Raw genomic sequence first — 26,733 nt, forward strand, 5'->3', positions numbered from 1 at the left:
AGTGAACTCAGGGCTAACAGGCTGAAATTTGAAGCCGAGGATTTCTGCTTCGCCGTTCACACTCTAAACCACTCTCCAGTTTGCAGCTGAGGAATCTAATCTTGTTATCCTAATCCTGTTTATTGATTTGGGCCTTGCCCTAAATGGAAGCATGAACAGCTGACCTTTGAGAGAAGAGGCCATCGCTTTGCTTCTCCCGAGCCACCCCCAAGCGACCTGAGGTTACAGTAAACCCATGTTTGGGTCGTCCTGCTTCAAACTGTCACGGCAGGCTAGCGTATCTGAACATTTTTAAAAAAAGTTTTGCCCCATGTAGCACAGGCCCATGCCCTTCTTCCATTCCAACACCACTGAAACCAACCAGCTTCGACTGGAGTAACTGCAAAGGAGAGCACTGACAGAAAGCACGAAAGAAACACCTAGAAGACTAACAAAATTTGTGGTGGAGCATGGGCTTTCCTAAGCCACAGCTCACTTCTTGAGACTGACAGAAAGGTGATTGTCGGAGCAGCTTGGCTAAACCCCTTTTGGCTGGTTTTTCTGTGGGAAAGGATCCGGAGGAGGCCCGCGTTTGGAGGAGCGCTCCCTGAAAGCCTAAGCGAAGCCCACCGGGCACCGCCTGGGGCAAACCTGTGTGGGATTTCGCTATTCCCCACGCGTGTCTCTGAACCCCTCGAGTCGAGCCAAGCGTGTCGCCTCAGCCAAATCCAGGCGGAGGGCCTCCCGCTGGGCCAGATTTCCCACCGCCTCTCCGAGGAGAGTCCGCCCCCCGCCCCAACTTGGCGTGCGCGGGAGAGGCCGGGGCAGGCTCCCTCCGAGGTGCCCGTCCGGGTGAAGGGGGCCGGCGGACCTCCGCCCAAGCCGAGGGGCTTCCCCGCCTCCTCCCCTCCCAGGCGCGGCTGAGGCGACCTCTGTCGGGCTCCAAGCGCCGCCGCCGCCGCCGCCCCTCCCCGGCCGCCCGCCCACATTCCCACCGCCGCGTGGCCCGGGGGTCTCGGCAGGCTCCTCCCGCGCGTGTGCCTGCGTGCCCGGGGCGGGCTGAGCGGGATCGCCCCTCCGCTTGCCTCACTCCCCCGGAGGAGGAGGAGGAGGAAAAGGAGCCGCGCAGCAACTCCCCGCCGCGACTTCTCTCGCGCTCTCGCCGGGGCTGCAGCCGGAGGGATGCGAGCGCGGGCGGCGTGAGAGAGCGGCCGGGGCCGGAGGAAGGCGGCGGGGACGGCGGAGGGAGCCCGGCCAAACTTTCCGGAGAGGGGCGCGCGCGCGAGGGACGGAGCGGCGCTGCCCGGCCCGGCTGCGGGAGAAGGGGACGGCCCGTGCGGGGACATGAGCAAGCCGCGGCGGGCAGCCGCCTCCTCTGCCTCGCCGCCCCTGGCGCCCGAGAAGAAGCGCAGGGGCAAGAAGGGCAGAGGCGGCGCCGGCAGGAAAGGCGCTCCGGAGGAAGACGGGCCAGGTGAGGCTGAGGCGCGCTGCGGGGCGCAGGTGGCGGCCTGGCCCCGCGTGGGGACGGTCCTCGCGGGGGAAAGGCCGCCGAGCCGGGCTGAGGGTTGGGGGCTGCGCCGCCTGGCTGCTTCGCTCCGGCGGGGCGCGGGGAGCAGGTGGCGGCCGAGGGCAAAGGCCGCCTCTGCACCTGATCGGAAAGCCGCGGGGAGCGGAGGGGGCCCCGGCCCAGGCGAGCCGCCCTCCAGCGCCCCTTCCCCCGAGCGCTCGGGGAGCCGGCCTCGGTCCCAGCCTCAGCCTTGGGCAGCCACTTCATCGGATGCAAGGGATCGCCTGCCCGCGCACCTCTAAACCTTACTTTTTTTTTAAAAAAAGTCTTGTATTAAGACCAACCAAAGGAGCACGGCGTGGTGGGCAAGCTCTTCAGAACGCTTCATCAGGCCGGACCTTAAAAACCAAAAATGAGAGCGGATTCCCACCCCCTTTGAAACAAAAGAGCACTTTAAAAAAAAAACCTTTTCTTCCTACCTCTTTTTTTAAACATTCAACCTCATTTTTTTTCATTTATTAAACTTCTAGCCCGCTCCTCCCCACAAGCAGGCTCAGGGCAGGTTACTACTACTACTAATTATTTCTAGCCTGCCCTCCCAGCAAGCAGGCTCAGAGAGGGTTACAACAGATATATAAAACACAGGGAATAAATAGCATTTAAAACACAGTAAAATCAGATGATCTACAACGTTAGTTCCTGTTCCCAAGGTAGGAGCCATTCCATTCTCCCCTGCCAACCATACATGGGGGAGAAAAGGGGTTTGTGAGTTGGTGTAGTCATACTGTGACTTCACATATGGGGGGGCAGATGGCTCTATAGCTCCCTCTGATGGGAGACCAGTAGGGAGGCTTATTTGATGGGTATAAGACTGGCTTCATATAGAACAATTTCAATACATATTAAAATCACAATAAAATCAACAACAGCATCAGTTATCGTAAGGACACCATTCCCAAACAGCCTCATGAAGAGTTCTGGAGGACTCAAAAGCTTGCATGCTGTGGTTTTGCTATTTTGGTGGGTCTGAATAAAAGGTATGATGTGACTTGTTTTTGGATTTTGCTGTGGACCCACGGTACTATCTACTTAAATTTTTCTCTGTCGTCTGTATTCCCCTTTTGACAGCTGAGGTTTGCACTCCGTTGTGAAGGGCAAGAGTGCTATCCACGTGCTGCCACTGCTCTCTATCAGCCTTAATAAATTTAGCCATAGATTCGTTTAGAGGAAACAACCGATTAAGCCTGCCACCATAGGCCCATTTACAGAAGTTCCTTGCATTTGGTAGAAGTTAATTTTGAGTTCATATGTTTAGGCTCATGCTGCACAGAGATAAGTTGTAAAATATTTGTATCCTGCCCTTTCTCCTAGGGATTCAGTTCAGCAAGTGTTGAGTTATCCCATTTGCCCTCATGATAACCTTGTGAGGAACGGCAGTCTGCAAGGTGATGGCTTGCCCATTCAAACAATTAATGTTGCAACTAGAATCCTTAACACACTCATATCAAACCAAAGACTTGAGCCCAGTTACCAGGTCCCGGTACCAACACTACACCACCATGTGTTTTCTCCCAAGTGTTATGAACACTTTTAGTATGTTTTTGTGAATTCTGAGTGAAGTGAAAATGCTAATAGATGCTTGTGATTTGTGAGGACAGAACTGGGTTAGGGGTAGGGAGCTGTTTTGGATTAATTGACATGAGGTTGTAAATTGACAAGACTTGTATGAATGTAGTTTATGCCATACCAGTTAGCATAGCCAAGTAATAAAAGAAGTGGATATGAGCAGTGCTTGAAGTTTGGATGATAACAGTCATGGGCAAACATCTGATCAGATAAGGATTCTGAAATGATTAATACAGAATAGAGGTTGGAAGTCTTGAGTATATGGTGTAGGACATTTTCATGCATAGTTCATTTTTTTTCTTGATTATAATGGTTACTTTGCTTCTGGAATACCCATATACAAGGGCTCTGATTTCTGTGAAGATAAAACTCTTGAGTTTTTTCTTTGGCTTTTACTCTTAGTGCTGTTTCATTGTGAGGAAAGTATTACATGTTCTCTAGCAATAAATAAGAAGGTATGGGGTGGGGGGGAGCTACTCTGAGAAGGATGCTATGTCCAGAAAGTCAGAAGAAGGTACTGTTAAGTTCATACCCATTTGCACTGCCCTTCTAAAGCTTGTTCATTTCAAATACTTGTAACTAATTTTGCGTCTGCTAGTGATAGATACTTGGATTTAACACTAGCCTCTTACTAGAGGAGTGAATATGCTACATGGGTGGAACTCTTCTGTGCATAGTATAAGCACTCCATTATCCCCACGAATACATGTTTGTGTGAGGATATAATACCTTCCAAATGAAGAGGGCAGCTTTAGTGCCGAAAAAAGTTAGCAAAATAACGATTTGGAAGTCAGTCTTTTTCATTTCAGTGGGAATAACTTTCAAGAAAGTGCATTAAGGATTGCCACTGAAGAATTTTTCATGGTTTCCGGCAAATTGCAAAAATTTGAATTCACTTATGTGTAATGTTAAAACTTGCAAAGACTTAACACAAACAGGAATTAAGTCTGCCAGCAGAAGCCTCTAAAATGGTACAGGGTCTGGGACTTACCTCCACCGTGAGCTTATTAAGTAGACTTGGGACCAAACTAAACAAGAATACACAAGATCTATGATCAAAGCTCCCTTAAAGAATAAATAAAAGCAGCCAGAGGGAAATCAAGGTTGTAGTACTGGGTGAGGGTTTATCCTTTCCCCATTTCCCAATGTTAAAGTCCCTCCAAGCTACTCTTTGCACATTGAGGGAAATATATAGGTAATAGAGCTGAAAATAACAGCTTCACGAAGAGGGTTTTAAACTGGGGGAAATGCAGACAGAAAAGGTTAATTCTCCACCCCCAGCTCCCAACGCTGCACAGCATCACTGCAGTATCCCAGGTCTAGCTTCCCCCACAACAGCTTTTTAAAAAAGTAGGCGATCCAGTCACAGATAATAATAATAACTGCAATTATATATGCTCTTCTGGACAGATTAGTCCCCCACTCAGAGTAGTGAGCAAGTTACTGTTATTATTATCCCGACAATACAGCTGGGGCTGAGAGAAGTGGTTTATCCAAGGCCACCTCATGGCAGTAGTGAGACTTGAACCAGCGGAGCGCTGATTCGCAGCCAAACCACTTAACCACTGTGCTACAGTGTTCTGATGGCCCTTGGCTTAACTAGTTTGGTGCTGAAACAAGTGACTGTTCTCTCCAACTATCGAAGTGTCACAAACAGACCACCATTTGATACAAACCTGAAATCTCCAGCCTTGTGCATTTCTCCTCCTCTTCTCCTCAGAGTCAGTTTCTGATTAGAATGTCTTCAGTCTAACTATAAATTGTGGCTAAATTCCAAACTGCGGTTTGATCCCAGTTTGCAGGCACCCCCCCCATTTGTTAAAGCACTCCGATTCAAAGATCACATCAAGTTGTGGTTAGATTGAAGTCTGCCTAAACGGGGCAATCTTTAGTCTCATCCTGAGGGTTTCAAGCTTGTTCATCATCACACAAACAAATTGTGGTTTGTTACAATCTCAGCCCCTCTCCTACAATATTGGGAAAATAATATTGGTCTGCTCTACAGGACTGTTGTAAGGAATACTAATACTGTATATGTGATATGCTTTGATCACATGACATTTCCTGTATAAAGGTTGTATTTTGTTACTTCATATTCTCTCAGATCAACGAAGCAGTTACCATTTCATTGAATAAATGCTTAATTTCTCAAGCTGCAATGTTAAATAGTTTCACATTAGAAAGACAAATGGGGATATTTGCTTCTGTTGGCTCTGATTCTCGAAAGCTTACAACCTGAAAATCTTGTTGGTCACTAAGGTGCCCCTGGACTCAAATCCTGTTGCTTTCCTTGGAGATAATTTATTTTTTAAATTCTGACCAGGTTTCAGCCAACAGTCACCTATGATCAAATAATGTACATTAAAAAAAACCCTTCATTTCCTGTTGCTTCAAAACTAGTGTGCTTAGTAAATATGAATTCTCAATTGATAGTCATCAGTGCCTTTTAAGTGTTTTGAGACAGTCCCAGGTAGAACAAACGGTGTGCATCAGTGCTAAGAGAATGTACAGTTTTGATACTGGGAGGTATCAGCATAGGAGGACATTAGGGAACAATATTTGATAGGATTCGCTGTACAGAGGAGGCTTATATAAGATAACGTTGTAAAACACTGCCCTCCCCTGTTATTTTTACAAACTGTATTGTAATAACGCCAAAATCATGGAAAGTCAAGATGTCATCATGTTCCGCAATAAGTAAATCCACGGGGACAAGTGAAGCTTGATCCTGAAAACTGCATACCCCCATAATCTTATTTATCTTGGTGGAACATTACATTTGCACACGCTTTTAGTGTTAATGTTCCAACGGGTGTGAGTGATGTCATCCTTCTTTCTTTAGAAAGCTGGTTTTAGGTTTTAACTTCTCATTTTTAAAAAGTTATTATAAGGCACTGGAGTCCAAATTTTTATAGTAATAGGGACCACTATAACGTTGCTGATGAGCAGTTATACAATGGAAACAAAATCACATTTGAAGTCAACTATGTTTCTCTTATAGTAAAGCGGCAATTTTATGGTTTACATAAAGTGCCAGATGGTAAGGAAAGAAGAATAGATTGGGTTCTTGGTTGGGATTGGGTAGGGAGATGAGCAGGACAGGATATTGTCCAAGGAGAATGACTTTGAAAAACTGCATTGTTGGAAGGCTTTAAAAATAAGAAAAAATGACTATTGAGATGACCAGTTGAGAAAAGATTTGCAGTGTAATCCTAAAGAGAATAACTCAGCAAATTTAGAAGGATAGCAGAGGCACCTTAGAAACCAACAAGGTTTTCAGAGTATAAGATTTTGAGAGTCAGAGCTCGTACCTTGAAAATCTTGCTGGTTTCTAAGGTGCCTCTCTGGACTCAAATCCTGTTGTTCTACTGCAAACCAACATGGCTGTCTATCTGAAACTGAGAGCTAAACCACACGAGACGAATTACACGAGGATACTCAAGTGAATGGCAATGTTAGCTGGGAAGCTAAGTTCTAAAAGACAGATCAGAAGGCACCTCTCTACAGAGCTGGCAAAGAAGATCCTTCCTCAGAGGGTTTGTTTATTTCATCTTCGCCTTCCAAAGGCTCTGTCAGTTTCACCTGTCCTTCTGGGAGGCAAAGATGAAATAAACATTCCCTCTGAGGAGCCATCTTTGCTGGCTCTGTAAAGGGGGGAAATTGACAGAGCCTTCCAATCTGTCCTTTAGAACTTGGCTTCCCAGCTAACATTGTGTCTCCCTTCACTTGTGCGTCCTCGTGTGATTCGTCTCGTATGTTTTAGCTCTATGTTTAGAAGGGTGTAACTCAGTAGGATGGCACTGTTAATAGAATGGCAATACACTATTAGTTTGTTTCCATTCATAAAAATGAAATGAATACTAAATTTATTCTCAGCTATAGCCAGGACACATTATGTAGAAATAAGTCTTGACATCAGCGGAATTTACTTTCCAACAATGGTTTGGATCCATTCTAAATCCCACTGAAATCAAGAATTAATTCCTCATGATGTGTTAAGAACTGCCATGCAAGAAATAGATGAAAAACTTCGTATTTTTTGCAAAGGAACTTAATGATTTGATGACAATGCTTCTCATTTCTTAACTAGCCATGGACACACATTTTACCCAAGAAAGGGGAACAGCACAGCAGTTTGAAGGCAGGACTCTCGGGATGGTATCGCCACTCTTAATTATTTCCAGTTATCTCTTCACTCCATGAAAATGAAGCTCAACTTTAAATTTAAAGCTAGGAAAAGGAGGGTTCCAGCTAATGGTTGTGTATCCTAGTGGTTTTATACCTTCTCTAGAATCACAGTGTGCTGAAAAGATGCCTTGCAGGCATGTATGGCTGTAAAGTCTTGCCCGAACTTGATGTCAGGTGACAGAGAAGTTTTGTGAGCGGCCTGCCAGTGAGGAAATGAAACAAGGACTGTCTTTTTTCACGTAGAGTCTTTCTGTGACTAATTTCCAAGGGCCTGGAGTTCATGAGATTTGTGTGCATAGGACAGAAAGCAAGAACAGAACCGTCACTGCACATTTTACTTCATTTATGTTTTGCCTTTCCCCCAAGTGGATACCCGTACCGGGTTACGTTGTTCTCCTTTTCTCCTTGTGCCAACCCTGTCAGATAGGTTAGGCTGAGGGTGTATGATTGGCCCACAGTCACCCAGCGAGCTTCCATAATAGAGTGGGATTTGAACCTGGGTCTCCCAGACCCTAGCCTGGCACTCTAACCACTATATCACAAAGTTATGAACCAGTAAGGAAGTTTCTTTTTGTGTATCTGGTAAAAATTGATTTATAATTTAGATCCAGGTTTTTTCAGTTGTGACTCTACAGAACCAGCTACAGCCCTATATAATCACATGCAGACATACATTTTTCGTATACTTACCTTAAAGCAGAGCTTTTTTTCAGGGGGACCGTGGGGGAATGGAGTTCCGGAACCTCTTGAAAGTGGTCACATGGCTGGTGGCCCCGCCCTCTGATCTCCAGACAGAGGGGAGTTGAGATTGCCCTACGTGCTGCCAAGCGGTGCGGAGGGCAATCTCAACTCCCCTCTGTCTGGAGATCAGGGGGCGGGGCCACCAGCCATGTGACCATTTTCTCTGAGGGCAACCCACTGAGTTCCACCACCTCTTTTCCCAGAAAAAAAGCCCTGCCTTAAAGTGTAGATGATGTGGTTGTGAGGACACTAGAGGATGGAGACCTTTGTGGGGCAAGCAGAGCTTGCCATGCACTTTGAAAGGGGGCTGTCTTGGTGCGCAGCAGGCACCAAGAAATGGAGGGCTTGGGGATCCACAAAGATTTTAAAATCAAAATGGTGGTCTCTAGGATGCTTAAATTTGAAAACTGCTGGTATAGTTTCTAAAGAAATACTTACATGGCCAAAAGCATTCAGCCGCTTAAGCTGTTTTTTATGCTATGCCTGTTTTATCTATAAAAATACCTTTCTCTTCTTTTGAGGGACAATTAGGTATCATTAAATATGTTGCTCATAGCAGAAATGTCTGATATTGTCATGAACTGAATAGGAAAAATCATACTTTCAAAATAGTGCCAAATGGAGGAAAAGTTAGGTATTGTTAAATATGATGTTCTGAACCTAAATGCCTGATACTCTAATGATTGAAGAGGAAAAATCATACCAAATAGTGCAAACATGAGGCTGCGGTTGCACAGTACGGAATGAGTATTTAAAGTTGTGAACTTGTTGCATCAATCTGGCCATGTGATATCTTTGATAGAAGTCACAGTACAGAGAACCCCTTTAATATATGGACAAAGGATATTTTCCTTCCTTTCTTTCCATAACTCGCAAACTCACAACTTGAGAGTTGTGTATTTTCAGCATTGTTGGAGGGAGGGAAGAAGAATTGCTGTACCTATTAAAGGGAGGTTCACATGGAGATTTTTCTGAATCACAACCATATCTAGTTTTGGATCCATCTTTAATTTGCTGTGTTGCTTTTATTACTCTGTGCTTAGAGGAAGCCCCTGAATTGAAGCTGTTGGCTTCTGTTATCCTCTTGCTTGTAGATTTCATCTGACTTGGCCTGCTCTCTCCCCAAGATGAAATGTAGTAGTTATGTTGGAGATGATACTATTTTCATTCTGCCAAGAGGGATGAATTTTATTAGAACTTAATCCTCATTTATGGATGTAGTACTACAAAAAATGTATTTCTTGTGGGATAGAAGATGGGGAAGGATGCCAAATCAAACACTTGCATTTGATTCAGACATAATATGAAGCTGTAGACTACAATTACATCTGAACTAGGCAAATTACAGTTTACACAATCCAGAACTGGAAACCATGTTTTGTTACGAACAGGAGAAAGAAGAAGGGAGTTGGAGCACGTGAACCTAAGTCTTCATTCATGTAGTACCAAACCGTGCCTAGATCTGAACTAAGCCATCATTCGTATGCTTTATAGACAATTTTAAGCAGTTACACCCTTCTAAGCCCATTGACTTCAGTGGACTTAGAAAGATGTGATTCTGCTTGGGACAGCATCACAAATGATTCCAAGTAAGAAGTTTCGATAACAAGAGTGAAATATTGCTGACTTGAAAGCTATTTTTGTAGTGTTTCCAGTAGGTTTATCACTGCGGTCTGTTTAGGAGAGCTTATTTGTTTCTTGTCCTTCAACAGCAGAAATAAAAATTTTCAAAAATCAATTTCCTTTTGAAATTAGAAGCAAATGTAAATCACAAAAATTCCTTTTCGCTTTCCTCCTTTCCTTTCTTGAAGTGTGTGGGCTTTTGAAAAGGTCCAAAGACTCCTGTCTCAGAAAGCAAAGTGTGTTGGAGCTTTGAAGATGACTGAGTTCTTCTTAACTTTCTCCACCGCTGACTGCACAGACAGAGAAACTAGTCATGTGAATCCATCCTTATAACTTAGATAAAAAATTAACTTATGAATCAAAGTTGATGGTTAATAAAATTATTTTGGTAGTCATTGAAATGGTCTCATCATTTATCGGTAAGGGGCACAATACGAAGACAGTTTGGCTTGATATCCATTGAAATCAGTGAATCCTAAGTACCTTTGCACCTTACATCTTATGTTTGCAAAGCCTTGTGCTTACGTAACTGTCAGTTCTTCAAATAGAAGTTAATAGCACACTCTGAGCATTCAGTGTGGGGTGTGTACTCTTTCCAGGTCCACATGGGATGGCAGATAGGTACTTAGGATGGAGGGTGGAGTTGGGGAAGGGAGGGAACTCAGTGGGGAAGTGATGCCAGAGAGTCCACCCTTCGAAGCTGCCGTTTCCCTAAGGGGAACTGATCTCTGTTGTGTGTACATGCTAGTACATACCAGTTGAAATTCTGGGAGAACGATTGGCCCTAGAGGGAGATTGGCAAGTAATTTAAGTGGCCTGATTATGTGGTTGAGGATTTCTCTTTCCTTCCCCTCCAAAGCTATTCAGCAGGGGAAGTGGAGGAAAAATACAGAAGTGATTTCTACATCGCTGCAGCAGTTCCTGTATGTACCTTGATAACATTTGAAGTAAGTGATCTGTAGGCAGCTCCATGACTTTTGTTGACTAGCACTAAGGATTCACTTCCTTTCCTTGTGCTCTCTTGCAAACCTTAAAGCATGCGTGTCGGTCCTTTTCTTTTTGTTTGGCTCATACATAGAAGGAATGAAGGCAACTCCTCTCGCCTTAGAAATCAGTTCGTTTGGTGTACAGGTTCTAGATGTGTTTTTCAGGATTTACAGTACAGTTCTAAGCAGAGTTACACCCGTCGGCGGACTTGGAGCAGCGTAACTTTGCTAGTTAGGACCGCACTGGCTAGGCATCACAGTTCTAATGTCTGACTTTGGGGGGGGGGGGAATTGTGTCAATTTGTGTTTCATAACCACAGACTATTTCTATTTGTTTACTTTTATTTCAAAATATTTATATTCTACTTTTTTCACTATCAGTGGAACTCAAAGTGGCTTACGTCAATTAAAACCAACTAAAAATCTCAAGCAGCTTATATCAATTAAAATCTCAGCTCAACAGAACTACAGGTAAAAAAGAAACAAATCATAAACTCTACTCACAAGCCATCAAAACTCTGCTTTTCGGAGCCTCCAAAACCTTTACAAGGTCCTTACATTCTCAGCAGACTATTCCATAACACAAGAGCAGCCACCGAGAATGCCTGAGCCAAAATGCTTCTTACTGAGAGCTAAGCTACAAGTGATGCCTTACACAGGTTGGACACTTGTCAGCTTCCCTCAAGTTTTGGAAATGTAGGCAGCCTGGTGGAATGTTGGAAAAGGGACAGTTGAAAAGTTCACTGGACAGCAGTCGGAGAGCCAAGCTGCAAGACCAGGACACCTACATTCCCCATCAAAACTTGAGGGAAGCTGACAAGTGTCCAACCTGTGTCAGGCGTCACTTGTAGCTTGGCTCTGACCTGAATGGGGAGAACCTCCTAATAACCCCTAGTCTGATGATCAGAGCTACCTTTTGGGCACATAAGGGTGGAGGTGATGCTGCTGTTCAGAGGGTCTCAGGTTGTGAGCAACTTTAAAGGTTATTGCCAGAGATAAAACGATGCTTATATCCTGCTTTTCTCCTTGATTGGGAACCCGAAACAGCTTTTCACGTCATTCTCCCCTCCTACACCCAATCCCCCCAACAACCACCTTCTGAGGGTAGGTTAGGCTGGGAGACTGTAACAGGTCCAAGGCAGGCTCCCTGGTCGAGTGAGGGATTCGAACATGGTCGTCCCAGGGCCTAGTCCAACACCCTGTGCCACACTAACCAGCACCTTGAATGGAACATGGGAGCAAATTTGCAGCCAGTGTAACAGTCTTAAACATGTGGGTAACCAATACTGTAATGGTTAGAGTACTGGAACAGGAGCACGTAGGCCCAAATTGAAATCCCCACTTAGTTGCAAAGCTCACACGGGCTTACCCCAGGTTCCTTGGAGAAAAGGATAGAAATGCAGTAAATAGACCTGCAGGCTTTCTTTCTCTGTTTCTGTACTGAGTTCATGTTCTCTGAGGTATCTAAATATTTGTGTGTGCAAGAGAATTCGAGAAAGGTCCATGGTAATTAGGTCTTAATCCTAATTGTTGCAGCGTGTCTCTGGAACTGAATCAGAGGCATGGGGGCATCAGCCTACCGAAGAGATGAATAACTATTTGCTTCATGGTAAAGCTGCTGTTAACAGAGTCCTCCAACTCTTGTTTACTTTGCTGTTCTCGCCCTAAGCATAGAGATTTGGAAGTTTAAACATTTTTTATATTACTAGTTGTGTGAACTGAAATGCAGAAATTTGGGAGCAAGGAGAAAGGTCTCCATGGTTTCTTTGTTGTTAGCTTTTCAGATGTTCTTGAACAAATGGATTTTGTTTGGCCTTTTCTCTAAATCTGGAACATTATGTCTTCATTCAGCAGGGCACATGAGGCACTTGCAAGTACAGGTGGTGGAAAAACTGAGAAGTTGGGGATTGCAGATCTGTAGAAACTGACTGCTTCTCTCCAAATGATATCATCGAACTACTATGCTTCCCAAATTTGTAAATAAACTCAACACCTAGGAAGTTGGTTGAGATGCACAATAACCACAGTTCTGGATTCATTTACTCTAGAACAGTCCCATCAAGAGTAATGGAAACATTCAACAGTAAATGATTTGTGGATTGCAGCCTAGGTTTATGACATTCTTCATTTTGAATACTTAGCTTCTCTCTCCCTCTCGCTGCTCATACGGCTATCACCTTCAACAGAAATAAGAATGGGAAAAACCTTATTTAATATTATTTCTCGTATATTTAATTATTGCCCCTATATATTTTGCCACAGAAAGGGTAACGGAATCATTTGTATTCGATAATTACCACATCATCTGGGCTCTCGTATTAGATAGTTTCATATTTTTAAGTAGAGGGGTAATTTAAACTAGTCCTCAACTCATTAAATATGGGACATTCTATAATTATGTGTTCAGTGGTTTCAACTTTATCAAAAGGGCATTTGCATGTTCTGTTGACGTAGCTTCTGTAGAGAATTTTCCAAATACTTTACCAAGAAGAAGCTATTTGAAACAATAAGTACACTTTAGTGTCTACATTGGGTAAGTATGCATGGTATTATAATCATAAATAATAATATTTATTGCGTAAATGTATTTTAATGGAGAACATTTAATACTTCAGATAATAGTAATTAGTCCTGTCCAAGTGTGCTAGCCTAAGAAGAACCAAAACAGAGTTTATGGTCTTATTCGGCACATAGTATGTGGACCTTTTGATAAATGCCTGCAACCAAGCAGGCTATAGATATATTGATGTCTGTTGATAACTTCAGGTGGCTAGCCATGTTGGCCTGCAATCAAAAGAGCAAGATCTGGGTCCAGGAGCACCTTAAAGACCAGCTAGATTTTCAAGGTATGAGCTTTCAAGAGTCAAAACTCCCTTTGTCAGATATCTGATGAAGGAAGCTTTGACTCTTGAAAGCTCGTATGTTGGGAATCTAGGTGGTCTTTAAGGTGATATTGGACCTGAATCTTGTTAATTGATGTCTGCTCTTTCTCATTAGTGTTAAAATGAAAAATCAGGTGCTGGGCAATTTTGTGAGTCTATTATTTCTCATGCATTGGAAACAATGATAGCCCCGTTGGAAACATTACAAGAACAGTTTTTAAGTCAACAATATTTTTAAGAGTCTTTGTCAAAACCTTCTGACTTGGAATAATTTACAGTGCAGATTTATACCCTTCTAAGTCAATTGAAGTCAATGGGTTTACGAGAGTATAACTGTATTTAGGGTTGTTTTGTTAATCTCAGTGGAAATTCTAGGTAAATGAAACAGGTGGAAGCACACTGTGTTATACCCATTGAAGTTAATGGGATTTGAGGGGTGTACCTTTGATTAGAATTGCACTGTACAACGCTCCTTACAATATTTTAATAGCAAAGGTATGAAGGAAGAGCTTTAAAGACAGTCAAATGACATCATGACCATATCTAACAGAGTTTTAGAGACATGTATAGGCTGTCAAACCAATAAAATGGGGCCATTTTGAATTGAGCAAGGGTTGAAGAGTCAGCAACATTCACTCCTTCAGCAGTGTAGATGGCAGGCAAAGGGTTCTTTAACCCTCTGTACGTAGTGTAAACAGCAACAGAGGTTCTTCTAAAGTTTTTAATTTCATGCATCTCAGCTATTTACTACTTGCGACTTGTAGCATAAACCTCTGGGCTGTGATGCATAGGAAGCCTCAGCCTCTTGTCGTCACATGCAGGGTATTATCAGGATCAAGAAATTCCTGAGTTTTAGGGCTGAAAAGACTCCCATTCTAACCACCTCTTGTAAGCCTTGAGCCAAGGTGATTCGGGAGTCTTAACAAATCAGTGGAAATCAGCACAGGCATCTCTACCAAAACCCACTTAAGCTATAGTCTTCCTCCTCATTCTACAGAAATGCAAAGACTAGTGTAATTCATAGTAATATAGGATGAAGGGATGTCACGAACGAGGAAATTGCTGGAGAGGCAGACTTGTGTAAATGGTAAAGGCTTGTCCACTTATAGTAGAAATGTTGGGAAGAGGTCAATATACTACATATAGATTTAAAATGGACTTGTACAGTTTACTAATGCAAGAGAAAATTAATACATCCTCCCATCTTATAGGCTAATGGATGAGTGGAATTGGTTGGCGATGATGCATAAAAGGCAAGGTACCTGAGATAAATTATTATATGGTCCACTGGAAGTGTTTTTTGGAATGGCAAAAACCGTAGTAAGTTTATATCTGCCATTTAGAAAAATGAAGTAGGACAACCAAAGACAGACAAGGCAGAGAAGGAAGGGGCATCGTCATAACATGTATATGTTGACATTGTAACTGTGGCAAAGCGTGGCTGATATACCAACAGGGAAAGCATAACACAATATAAATAATTTCCAACCACTATATTGTGATTATCGCACAGCAATTCAGTAGTAGACAGCTAGAAAGGGATTTAAGTGGGCGATATGTTTCTCAGTCGATGGGTGCCATTTTGCAGCTGCTCTCTTTATTCCACTTCCTCACGTTACATTTCCTCACTTGTGTTCTTAGAATTAATGTGGGAAGACGGGGAGAAAGTTGGCTGCTGACATGGATCTTGGGAGACAACTTTCAGGCGAGCCTTTTTTTGTCAGACATGTTTCGGACTCGTTGTACAGATTACAAAGATGTGAATTTGTGGCCATTTTCTGACTTCTTCGCAACATGCATTTTGAGAACACAGGTAGGGAAACGATCCAGAAGGAGGAGATAAGATTACCTCTCTGAGAAATGTAGGCCCTGCAAGAACGGCTTAGGTAAGCAGTCCAGAACAATCGGTTGTCACCTTGACCTTAGCCCTGATTGCGTTCCTGAGCATCACAGAGATTGTTTTGACCAGGACAGAAAGAGAGCAGCTTGCATGGGCAAGATTAGAAGTGATCACGTCTCCCCCCCCCCACACACACACTTTATCATATTGATTAAGACTAATGAATGGGCATTGTTATGAAAGTTAAACAAGGGAAGATGTCATTTGAGATGGAGAAAAACTAGTCTAGCAAAGGGAAGAACAGTGAATTATCACGCTTAACAGCAACCATATTTTCAAATGGGATAGTGCTAATTGTGAGGAGAAATAATATCATGAATGAGAAATCAACTTCTCTGTTCTTCCCCCTAGTAAAAATATTTATATGCTCCTGGCATGCATTTTCTATTTTGTTTGAAGGTGGAAAATAAAACTGTTTATCCTGGATGTAATGCATGAATGACTTCAGATATGCTATGAAATTTTTAAAGAACAATTTGATAATTAATCGTTGCCAATGTGTTTGAGTGCAGTCATCTTTTGTGGACCAACTTGAATCTCTGCTTAATCATCTTCTGCCTGGAAAGGACAAGAGCTATTATAGCCAGAGGAATGCAAATAAAATGCTAAGGACATACCGCTACTGCTTCAGCCCAGTTGTACAGTCAATAGTATCTTGTGTACAGAAAGATAGTCCCTATGAAATAGGCACAGAAACTATTCTGGACATTGTGCAAATATTGATAGGAGAGAAAGGTTAAGCATATTTTGTGTCTGGTATTAAAAAGTTTGAGGTTTGTTAGCTATGCAAGGACTTTAAAACACTAATAACTAACAGAGTTTGCAGGCTAACATTGCATGCGTGATTTCCCCTTCTGGGGCCACTGAAAGAGGAGGAAGAGGCTCCTTATAAAAACTCAGAAGTATCTGATTTTCTTTTACAAGATGTGGGGGGGGGCATCATTTCCCTCCTCCCTTATCAGTTGATCCTTGTTAAGACACCAAAAGACCACTATCCAAACAATTTCCAAATAAAGTTAATTTTAAAGGGCGGGGCACCCCGCCTCCTGAGCATTTACACAAGAAGTCTCATACACTCGACTTCTTTAAAACTTGGCCCAATATATGTTGGAGTTTCTGTGGCAGGTGCTTACAAAAGGCGGTAGAACCCTGAAGAACAATTATTATTGTAGAGAGTGGAATGTTTGGGAAATTGTATAAATTCTTAGCAAATTAGTGTGCTGTTAACATTCCAAAAGTAACAAGACTGAATGCAACCTTAACAGCGCTGATAGTTTATCATGTTCCGTTACGATACAAGAAAGCAAACCAAGTGTCAGTAGTTTATGTGAGTCATTCAGGTGGTAACTGCATGAATGCCATGATACATTTTCATTTAACCCTGAGGTCATCTGGCAGTGTGTGTGCTGTGTCTTTGTGGATTTAATGCATGCAAAAAATTCTGCATATGCATCATTATTTTAAAAAAATCACCTGTAGGGAAAGTGCTTTTGTATTTCCGTTTCCACTGTAGCAGGCATATAAAACAGAACTTTTTCCAGTCAGTGTATTCCTCCCGTGGAATATCCTGCAAAGGGAACTTCAGTTGGCTTTCTCTCTCTCTAGCTTTCATTCCAGTTTAATAGAAAAGAGTCCAGTAGCACCTTTAAGACTAACCAACTTTATTGTAGCATAAGCTTTCAAGAACCACAGCTCTCTTTGTCAGATGCATCTGACAAAGAGAACTGTGGTTCTCGAAAGCTTATGCCACAGTAAAGTTAGTTAGTCTTAAAGGTGCGACTGGACTCTTTTCTGTTTTGCTACTACAGACTAACACGGCTAACTCCTCTGGATCTATTCCAGTTTAAAACATTTTTATTCTCCACTCTAGTATTGAGGGTTTTTTTCATTTGGAGCTTTTATGACATGATTTTGTTTATAGTTTTTTTCTCAAGAAAATAACACTTCTGGGTGTTTTTTTTAAAAGATTAATTTACAAGCCCACACCACCTTACTGGGAGCAGGGATTTTTTTGTAATCATTTTTTAAATGAAGACCGTCTTCTGATTGAACATTGTTCTGCATGGGTGTGTGCGTGTGCACAGTTTATCATTGATTGTATGCATGTCCTGTATCCTATGAGAATAGTGTATATTGATTTCTTTATTCTTACAAAGAATTCTCCTGTAGCAGACTATTGTACTTGGTTAAGAACACACACATAAACGTGAGATCGTATATTAAATTGCCAGTGGAAACAACATTAGCAGGTCTTCTAAAAAGCTACTACTTCGAAGTGGGAAAGCTTTATAAAAAGTTGGGGGGTTCCCCCTTATTGTACATCATAAATGACTAACTTTGGTATAACTGAGTAGGTGGTCTAGTAAAATAGTTTATGGGCTAGTAATAAACTTTTGTGGGCTTTGTTTTTTAGATTGCGTTAGCATTTTAGTTACAAAAATCGTTCATGTATCACAATGAGGGTGCCTCCAAATGATGTCCCATGATTCTTCTGCAAAGCGAGAAGTTTCTTATTGCTCATTTCTAAGGCTGCATAGAGGAAGGCCATGGCAAACCACCTCTGCTTCTCAGTCGCCTTGCAAGCTGCTTCCTGGGATTGCCATAAGCCATTTGTGAATTGAGGGCACTTTATGCACGCACGAGGCTTGGTCTCAGTGAAGTCAGGGTCAGGAAAACCATTTCTGGGCAGGCGCAGTGGTGAACATATCTAGCATGAAGCTTGGATGGAGGAAGTGTCAGGAGTTCTGTAATCACCTGATGAAAATTGTGTACGTTGTGTAAAAAGGTCCCTGGAAAGCTGAAACGGGACTTCTCTTGCGGTCCCCCTATTGCATGATTTCAGCATAGCTAATCTCCTTGCACTTTTTTTATGACCACAAGAGGGTGCTCCAGGAGTAGCACATCCCCAAAAGCTGGCTGTGTGCGCAATGCCGCTTCCTTGGAATTCATGTGAAGCAGTTTTCCACACTGCATGCTGCACATTTTTTGGAAAAAAACGAATGGCTTGTAATCAGTTTTCAGTCACTAGGTTGTAACAAGTCAGATGTAATTTTGATCCAAGATTAGATTTCAGACCACTTTTCCTGCAGGCTCTGTCTTTTGTATTACGTACTTCTGATTCTAGGCCTTCATAGATTCCCTGTCTTTACTGAGATCTCCATCTTGAAGGGATTAGGAAATGCTTGAGCAGTTTCCTTTCTTAGTACTGTAGGGGCATGCATATTCTTTTCTTAATGAAATTATTACCTGGAAGGTAGTTTAATTAGGTTTTAGAATAATGTTACCTACAGTTAGAACTGGGCTGTAAAGTCTCTCCCCCCTTTACTGGTTAAAGTTGCAGAGCAAATTTAAATATATCAAATGAAGGAAGGAAATGCTTTAAATTAAGCATTTAATTTTAAGTTAGTCAAGGGATAAACAAACTTCTAAAGGGTTTTTATTAGTGTTGTTATTATTATTAATCTGTGGTATCCATAGGCAATTGTGGCACTTGATATGTTGTACTACAGAATGAATAAGGAAATCAGTGCAGGCCTGTCTTTATCTTTTATAACTAATCCTCTTTGAAATCATTTGCTCACTACATGGGGAAGTGGCTAAGTAAACATTTTAAACCAGTTAGTGTATACAACTACAGGATTTTGGTCCTGATCACGTTGCCAGAACATGCCAGGCCTTTCAGCTCACAGCTACAGCGAGGAGGCAGCTTTTTCTCAAACAGCTGTTGGGTTTTAGAGCTAGCCTTGCTAGAAAAGGAACATACTTTATTAGTGCTGTGTTGGCTTTCTTTGTATTTTGTGAGTGCATCAGAAAAGATGGATGAAAATTGCAGCTTTTAAAAAGTACCAGCGAGTAGGGCAGTAAAACAGATCTAGATTTACATGGTTTGCACACACACTCAGGTGCCTGAGGGCTCGGATTCTGAAATATATTATGATATGCAGGGATTTTTTTCTGGGGAAAGAGGTGGTGGAACAGTGGGTTGCTCTCGGAGAAAAGGGTCATGTGGCTGGTGGCCCCGCCCCCTGATCTCCAGACAGAGGGGAGTTGAGATTGCCCTCCGCGCCGCTCAGCGGCGCGGAGGGCAATCTCAACTCCCCTCTGTCTGGAGATCAGGGGGCGGGGCCACCAGCCACGTGACCCTTTTCAAGAGGTTCCGGAACTCCGTTCCCCCGTGTCCCCCCTGAAAAAAAGCCCTGATGATATGTATGATCCTACTGGGTAGTTTCTATGTTGTTTAATATGTCAGTCTTAGAATTGCTTACGCTCTGTTTCAGCATTTCTTCAACTCCGTATTGGATTTCTGCTGGTTTTAAACCTTTGTAAGTTTGCATTTACATACACGATTACATTGTTCATTAAAATATCTTTGAAATTAACTGTACTGACCCACATCTTAAATCTCTATGAAAAAAGCAGACTCTAAATAAGTAAATAAATAAATAAAATGATCTCATACAACATGATTATTGGATAGTTTTAGTGAGAGGCTAAAGGGAAGCTCATAGCATCCTTCCCCCCCCTCTTTTCTCTTCAGACCTGTGTTCCAGTTCTGTCCTAGTAAACCAATCGTGTGGAATGAGTATCTGTATAGTGAAGATATTACTAGTGCCAAATGATCAGTTCATATTGACTTAAGAAAGATTTCTCAATCTTGTCCTCATGATTTGAACAGTTTCAGTCAGTCTTCGAGCTGATGTTGATCATGTGATTGCTGTGAGAGGAGCGAGGGGCTGGGGGGGCCTTTAGTGCAGCGCACTGGTGAATAGCATTGACAAAGTCCGGACTCCCTGGAATCTGCCAGAGTAGTCCATTGGCTAGGTCAATGGTCAGTCCCTGTGCCATGCCAGTGCGGAAATGAGTGGCTGAAGAAAAGTGGGATGGATGGGTGTTAGACCAGAGACCGGCAAAATCCTACTTTTAGCTCAAAGTTAAATGGATGGCATCCTTTTTGCATGCCCACCCCTAAAGTCTCCCAGTGTCCTGCACTCTGCAGGCAGGCAATGTCTAGGCTCTAGGCTTGGCTTGCTGGATTGGAGCTTGTAGACCGGTTGATCCACTAATGCATCCTTCCCAAGCCTCATCCTAAATAGGCTGGGGGTTGAAATACTTGTAGTTAGGTGTTGAGGCTTCTAAGATTGTGCTGTACTTTGGTCCAGATTCTTCAAAGAAGTACTGCCTCCAGAGCTCTGTTCTGGATCCAAGCTGGGACTGTGCTGCCTCGATCCGGGCCTTCCACTGACACTGCTCTTGTGGAGTGGGAGCAGTTCTGAGGGGCTATGGGTCCGGGCTTGTGGCCTGCCCAGTGGAGGCCTGGTGGCTATCTCAGAGGCCGGTGGCAAGATCTGCCTTGCAGGCTCTGGTACAGTGACCTCTGTTGCTGCTGGTTCATCCTCAGCAGGTGCCTCTGCAGCATCAGGTCCTCCCTGATCTTTCTGGTCCTCCTGATTCCTTGGCTTTGGCTCATCTGACTCTTCCTCTGAGCCTTCCACGTCACTGAGCTGGTCAGAGTGGATCCTAAGACCCAGGGCTTTCAGACATGCACTTGGCAATCTTCTGCACCACTCTGCCTAGTCAGAAGACATGCCCGTCCACTCTACCCACCCATCCAGCCACCTGGATCACACTGCAGTGGCTGTGGCAGTTGCTGCAGTGGCAGGTCCAACAGGTCAGTGGCAGATGGGATCAGTGAAAGGGGGGAACAGCAGAGGCTCACACTCCTATTTGCCAAACCCACCTCCAGCACCACCACCTCAGCTGTGGAGAGAAGGAGAAGCAATGGCTGTATCCACCACCAGTTCCTTTTTTCTGCCTGCCCACAGCAGCAGTGGACAGGAGACAGTTGTATATTCAAGCTTGGACATTTGCTCTCTGTTTTGTGTGTGGGGGTGGGTTTACCCCCTCCCCCTTTAATGTTTGGGATTTTTCTGCAAACCTGGAGTCCTGTGAGTTTAGAAAAAAAATCTCCCTTCTGAAAATATGGCACCAATCCATGGATTTAAGTATTTGCAGATAGGGCTGTGCTGACTATTAGATACCTTGATACCATCTGAGCCCTTGTGCAGTATACATGAAAAGCCTTCTAGGTAATGTCACATTTTTCATACAGCCTGGCCATTCAGAAGAAGGTCAGACAGTTCTGCTCCCTACATAATTTCTGGAGAACAGAATGGGCCAAGAAAACAACTTGGCTACACACCGTCAATTCAAATAATGCTTTCTTTCTAGAGTTCAGGAAACTTAAAGTGCAGTGTTTCTAATAACTCCTTCTGGGACACAGAAAAATCACAAAAGATTTCATGGTTCTAGATTACATGTGCATATTCACATAGAATAGAAACAGGATAGAGACCGAGATAAAACTAATCTGAAATTTTTCTTGACTGCGGCTTGTAATTTCATTACCGCATGGAATTCTTTCATAAGGCAAGTGCAAATAAAACAAAGCAAAGCCTGCTTCTACAGCCAAATTTAATTCAATATTCCATCGCACCTTTGGCTTTCAGAAGTGCTAGGCTCCCTGTGGAAGTGGGCCTGTGAAATCTGTCAACAGCTGAATCACATAGATTTGGAAAATGTTATTCTTAACAAAGTCAAAAACCGAAGCAGCTTTGAACATTACCAAATAATTTGTAGGTATGCATTAACTGTTTGAGGAGAATGATATCTTACTGTTTTCTAAGAGGATAAAAGGTAACAGGGAAAGAAATCCAGCCCCCAATAGGACAATGTTCTAATTCAACAAATAGCTAGTTTCCTTTTCATCCCCCTTTGAATTGCAATTGATTCAGATTTTCCTTGACAAATTAGATGTCAGGCATCATTAGAATTGCCTCGTTTCATGGCAAATTTGTGACTAATGGTTCCCACTCTGAGCAGTGCCTACCAGCTTCGTGGGAAAAAATGTCACACCCAGAAGAGAACTGTAACAAACAGGAGCAGTGCACTACTTCGATTGTGTGTATAATAGAAGGTTGTGCTGAGCTATGAATCTGAGTACATCTACTTTGCCTGTGTGGGTTCTATAAATCCTAAATAAATAAAATAAAGTAATAAAGCTGATAAGGGAAATAAAGCTAAGGATAATCTTTTATTGATAAACAAAATTCATCTTCGTTAGCTAATAGCAATACTGACGTTTACTTCTCACAAAGTCTAGATTTCTGTTCCCTTTTCCATAGCGGGGCTTGACCATGGCTGCTATTGCCTTGAGTTTTTTTAAGAGCCAGGAAGCTGTCTTAGGTGTTGAGCCATATTATATACTTGTAGATGCAGGGCCATGTTTTCCATATGGGGATAGGGGGGTTCCATCTTAACTGTACATCTTAGCTGTACTTATGAAAAGCTGGTCCTCATTCTGCTGTACTTACGACATAGAAATTGGCAGTCCGTTCATGGACCCTTTGAGGTTCCTGTATACAGTCTCTTGAGCTGCCCCAAGCACCTTCCTCCTGCTGCCCTGGCAGCTCCCAGGCAGGGTACGGAGGAAGCACCTGGCAGGATCCCAGGCAGGTAGCAGCAGAGAAAGACACACCTTTCTCTGTGCCACCTGGAATCCACCTGTGCCACCTGGAATCCATCCAAAGCAGGATGCAGAGGAAATACCTCTGTGGCTTGTCTTGGTTGGAGTATCCCAGCTGCCATTGTCATGTGTCTGAGGCAGGCCTCTGTCCCCTGCCTTGGAGGAACTGCGGGCCAGCACAGGAGGGAGTTCGTGCTTTTCTGCTGTTGCCTACTCTGGATCCTCCACCTGAGGCAGGATGTAGAGACACTTTCTTTGCAAGGATCCTGAGCAAACAGCAGTGGCATGAGAGAGGGGGCACATTTCTCATGCCACCCTGGCAGGGTTCAAGGTGGTGTGTAGAGGAAGCACTTCTGCAGCCCACCTTGGATCTCTAGAGGTCACTGGTGCAGGATCGATGACAGCTCTTTTGCTTCCTCCCATCTTGGGCCGTTTCCACACGGCTCCCCGCTGCTCGTAACAACCCGGAAGATCGTGCAAAACCGCGGAAGATCGCGTTTTCTCGCGTGAGATTTGCGCGACGTCATGTGATGTCACGCAAATCTCGCGTGAGAAAACGCGATCTTCCGGGTTGTTACAAGCAGCGGGGAGCTGTGTGGAAACGGCCCCGGCCTTGTATTTCCTTCCAAGTTGTAGACAGGGAGGGGAAGGGCTGCCTGCTTTAAAAGCCATTAAAATTCTTGTTTGCCAAGCAAGCAAGGTGATAAGTTTTTTCCACCATCCTTTTCTACCATTAGAATCCTGAGGTGCGGGCCTTTTGTTTAAAGGCCTTAACAGTGCCACCTTAAGCAGGTCTACTTAGAATTCTGTTAAAGTCTACTCCATAGGGGTTTACTTCCAGGAAGGTATTCTTAGGATAGCAACAACATTCAATTTATATACCGCCCTTCGGGACAACTTAATGTTCACTCAGAGCAGTTTACAAGGTATGTTATTATCCCCACAACAAAACACCCTGTGAGGTAGGTGGGGCTGAGAGGGCTGTGGAAGAGCTGTGGCTGATCCAAGGTCACCCAGCTGGCTTCAAGTGGCAGAGTGGGGAATCAAACCCGGCTCTCCAGATTAGAGTCTCGCGCTCTTAACCACTATACCAAACTGGCTCTCGATTGTATTGTAAGGGTCCTTATTTATTTATTTTTAATGACAACATGTTTTGTTGTAATCCAGTATTAAACTACCAGGTATTTTTCAGAAAATGACTGGCAGTCTCTTTAAATATTGTATTTTTTTGCTTAATGGAGAGTCATTTCCATTTATTCTCTTGTTTTATTGTGCTGTAGGGTAATTCCAAAAGCTGTTTTAACTGACTGGTGAATTGCATTTAACACCTCAGAACTGAAAGTCATATATCATCATTACATTTATCACGATTTGAGTCCAATGTTGGTATCTAAGGTGCCACTGGACTCAAATCCTGCTGTTCTCTTGCTGACCAACATGGCTACTTACATATAATCAGGTGTCTTAATCATTCAATTGAGTAATGAAAGCTTTAAAGACCAATTTAAGTCATCCTGTTATTTTAAGAAAGATACTTAATTTGATAGCATTGGAGGATGGAGCTCAGGAGTTTTCTTAAAGTCAATAAGAAGGTTCAAACACTAAAGTGGACATAGTTCAGAGTAAAATGCTTCACAACAATTAATGTTGCAGTGGCAATTAATTTCATACAAACATTAATTTGAGAGGTCTTGAAAGATCAAACAAATCCCTTATTTCATGCCTCGTGTGATATGTTTAAAAGACACCCTTGACCTGTTTGTCAGTAATTGAGGAATGAATGTACATGTGTGAAGCAGCACAAAAGACTAGAATAGTAGTACACTGGAGCTTATTCTACAAAAGGAAAGGCAGAGGTAGATTAACATGGCTACTAATCTCTGCAATTTTTCCACAGTTACAGATGAGCTCATGGCTCAGTCAGAGCCATCAATCGTATCCGGCGCAAAAAATTGTCAAACTCTCAGCTGGCTGAGGGCACTTAGCTGCAGGATTGAAAACACAGGGGAGCTGCACGCCAGCTTTGCTAGCTTCCATTGGAAAAGGCAGTGTGCTGTAAACTCAAGGTCACTCTACTTGTGGGTGATGTAAAAAGTGTTAGTGTACATTGCTCAAGACATCCTTTTCCTTGTGCCCCTCTCCTCTCCAGCTGTATAGACTTACTCCTCTATAAAGGAACACTTCAGTTCTCATGTGTGAGCTGGCTTATTTATAGATTTATAATGGGGGGGGAGGGCTTTCAGAAGGAGATTTTGCTAGAAGTCTTGTGGTTAGTTGTCATATGAGATAATGTTCTGAAAGAAGCAACGCGTGGGCAGTTTTAGGTGGCGCTCTCTTTGGAGAGTGCTGTTTGCTATATAGCATCTCAGGTAATCCATGTTTCGTAATGTTGGGGAGGAGAAAGGTATGTCCCAACCAGCAAGCTCAGAGTTTGCTTTTCTCCTGTTCCTTTTGCTTTGTGTTTAGATTGTGAACTCATGGGAAGGGACCTGTTTACTTTTATCCTTGTACGGTGCATAGTATACTCTAGGTGCTTTTGTAAATATTAAGCGAAGGAGGAAATTAAACTGCAGGCTAGAGTTCTTCTTTAACTTGGGAAGAGGGCTCAGTTTGAAGAACATTATGGATCGGGGTACTCTGGTGAGGGTAGGGATATTGATATGTGGAGGGGAATGTGGATGAAAAATAAAATACTGACTCTTGCCAGTGGACATTGGTGACTCAAGTTGTATGAGTATAGTTATCAGAAAGAAGCTCATGGGCTGTAAATGCATGGCAAGTGTGTACAGGTAACACAAGTAGAGCGAGATCATGGCTATTGGCTCTGCCTTGATTCCTGTACATGTTTGTCATACAATGTGTAAGATGCCTGTAGGTTCTATGTATGAGGTCTGGGACCCTAATTCCGGTTCACCTCTCCGTTTCCCACTATATACATGTCAACTATACAAACTTGAAATGCATGTACAGTCTTTAAAATAGAAATGAAAAATATTGAGAAGAATGGAGCAGGAAGAACCATTTTTCTTTTTCTTTTTTAATTAGGAAGGGTTGGTGATATATGTTAGTATCCAAGATAATTCACAAATTCAATCCAAATGTCATTAATTATTTATTTTGTTCTAGGTTATTTTGTTTTTATTTATTTGAGCACATTGTAATCATCTGATTTTGCCCATGAGTTTGTTTGTTATAAATCATTCCGCTTGGAGCTCCTGGTTTTATTTTATTTTAAATTTTTTATATAGAGTTTTGTCCTGTCCAAAAGCCAGTGCTAATAAATGGATATGGATCTGTGAGAGGATTTTTTCCCTTATTTGATAAGGCAACTCTTTCTTTAACCACAAGAACCTAAAATTGCTTCAGTCCTCATTTCAATTTGTGGCATAACCACTGCCTTCCACTTACACTTTTGAAGAGTTATTCATTTTCACACTCGCCAAGGCATGTAAGAACTTGAGGCCATTCTGTTTTGACTTTATACTAATGGAAAATTTTCAGATTTTGCAGTGCAGGATTTGTAATTAATGCTATAAGCCAGCATGTGCATGGTGGTGGTGGTGGTGGTGGTGGTGGTGAAATAGCACCATGTTGTCAGTGAGAGCATGAGAGCAAAGAGAAAGATGTGATGAAAGGTGAGTGCAACAGAGTAGGAAGTGGGAATGTAGCAGCAGTTGGGGGAGATGAAAATACAGGAGGGGTCCTGTATGGGGAAGATGGGGCTGAAATTACATCGGGAGATCTTGTCTGATCTCCCCCACAGCACTGCAGCCAAAAAA

At 42.9% G+C, this 26,733-nt stretch overlaps 1 protein-coding gene across 2 annotated transcripts in view; it reads left to right on the plus strand.

Annotated features, from left to right (window-relative positions):
• The first annotated feature begins 1,110 nt into the window (after positions 1 to 1,110).
• Positions 1,111 to 26,733, plus strand: part of NRG1 (neuregulin 1) — a 247,609-nt gene continuing 221,986 nt past the window's right edge. For both annotated transcript variants that reach the window (XM_054986337.1, XM_054986338.1), the window contains exon 1: positions 1,111 to 1,450. In XM_054986337.1, coding sequence (XP_054842312.1) covers positions 1,324 to 1,450 — 127 coding nt within the window. In that variant the 5' untranslated portion in view covers positions 1,111 to 1,323. The remainder of the gene's footprint in view (positions 1,451 to 26,733) is intronic.

The sequence above is a fragment of the Eublepharis macularius genome, chromosome 8 (assembly GCF_028583425.1).
Source record: "Eublepharis macularius isolate TG4126 chromosome 8, MPM_Emac_v1.0, whole genome shotgun sequence".
Taxonomy (NCBI): Eukaryota; Metazoa; Chordata; class Lepidosauria; order Squamata; family Eublepharidae; genus Eublepharis; species Eublepharis macularius.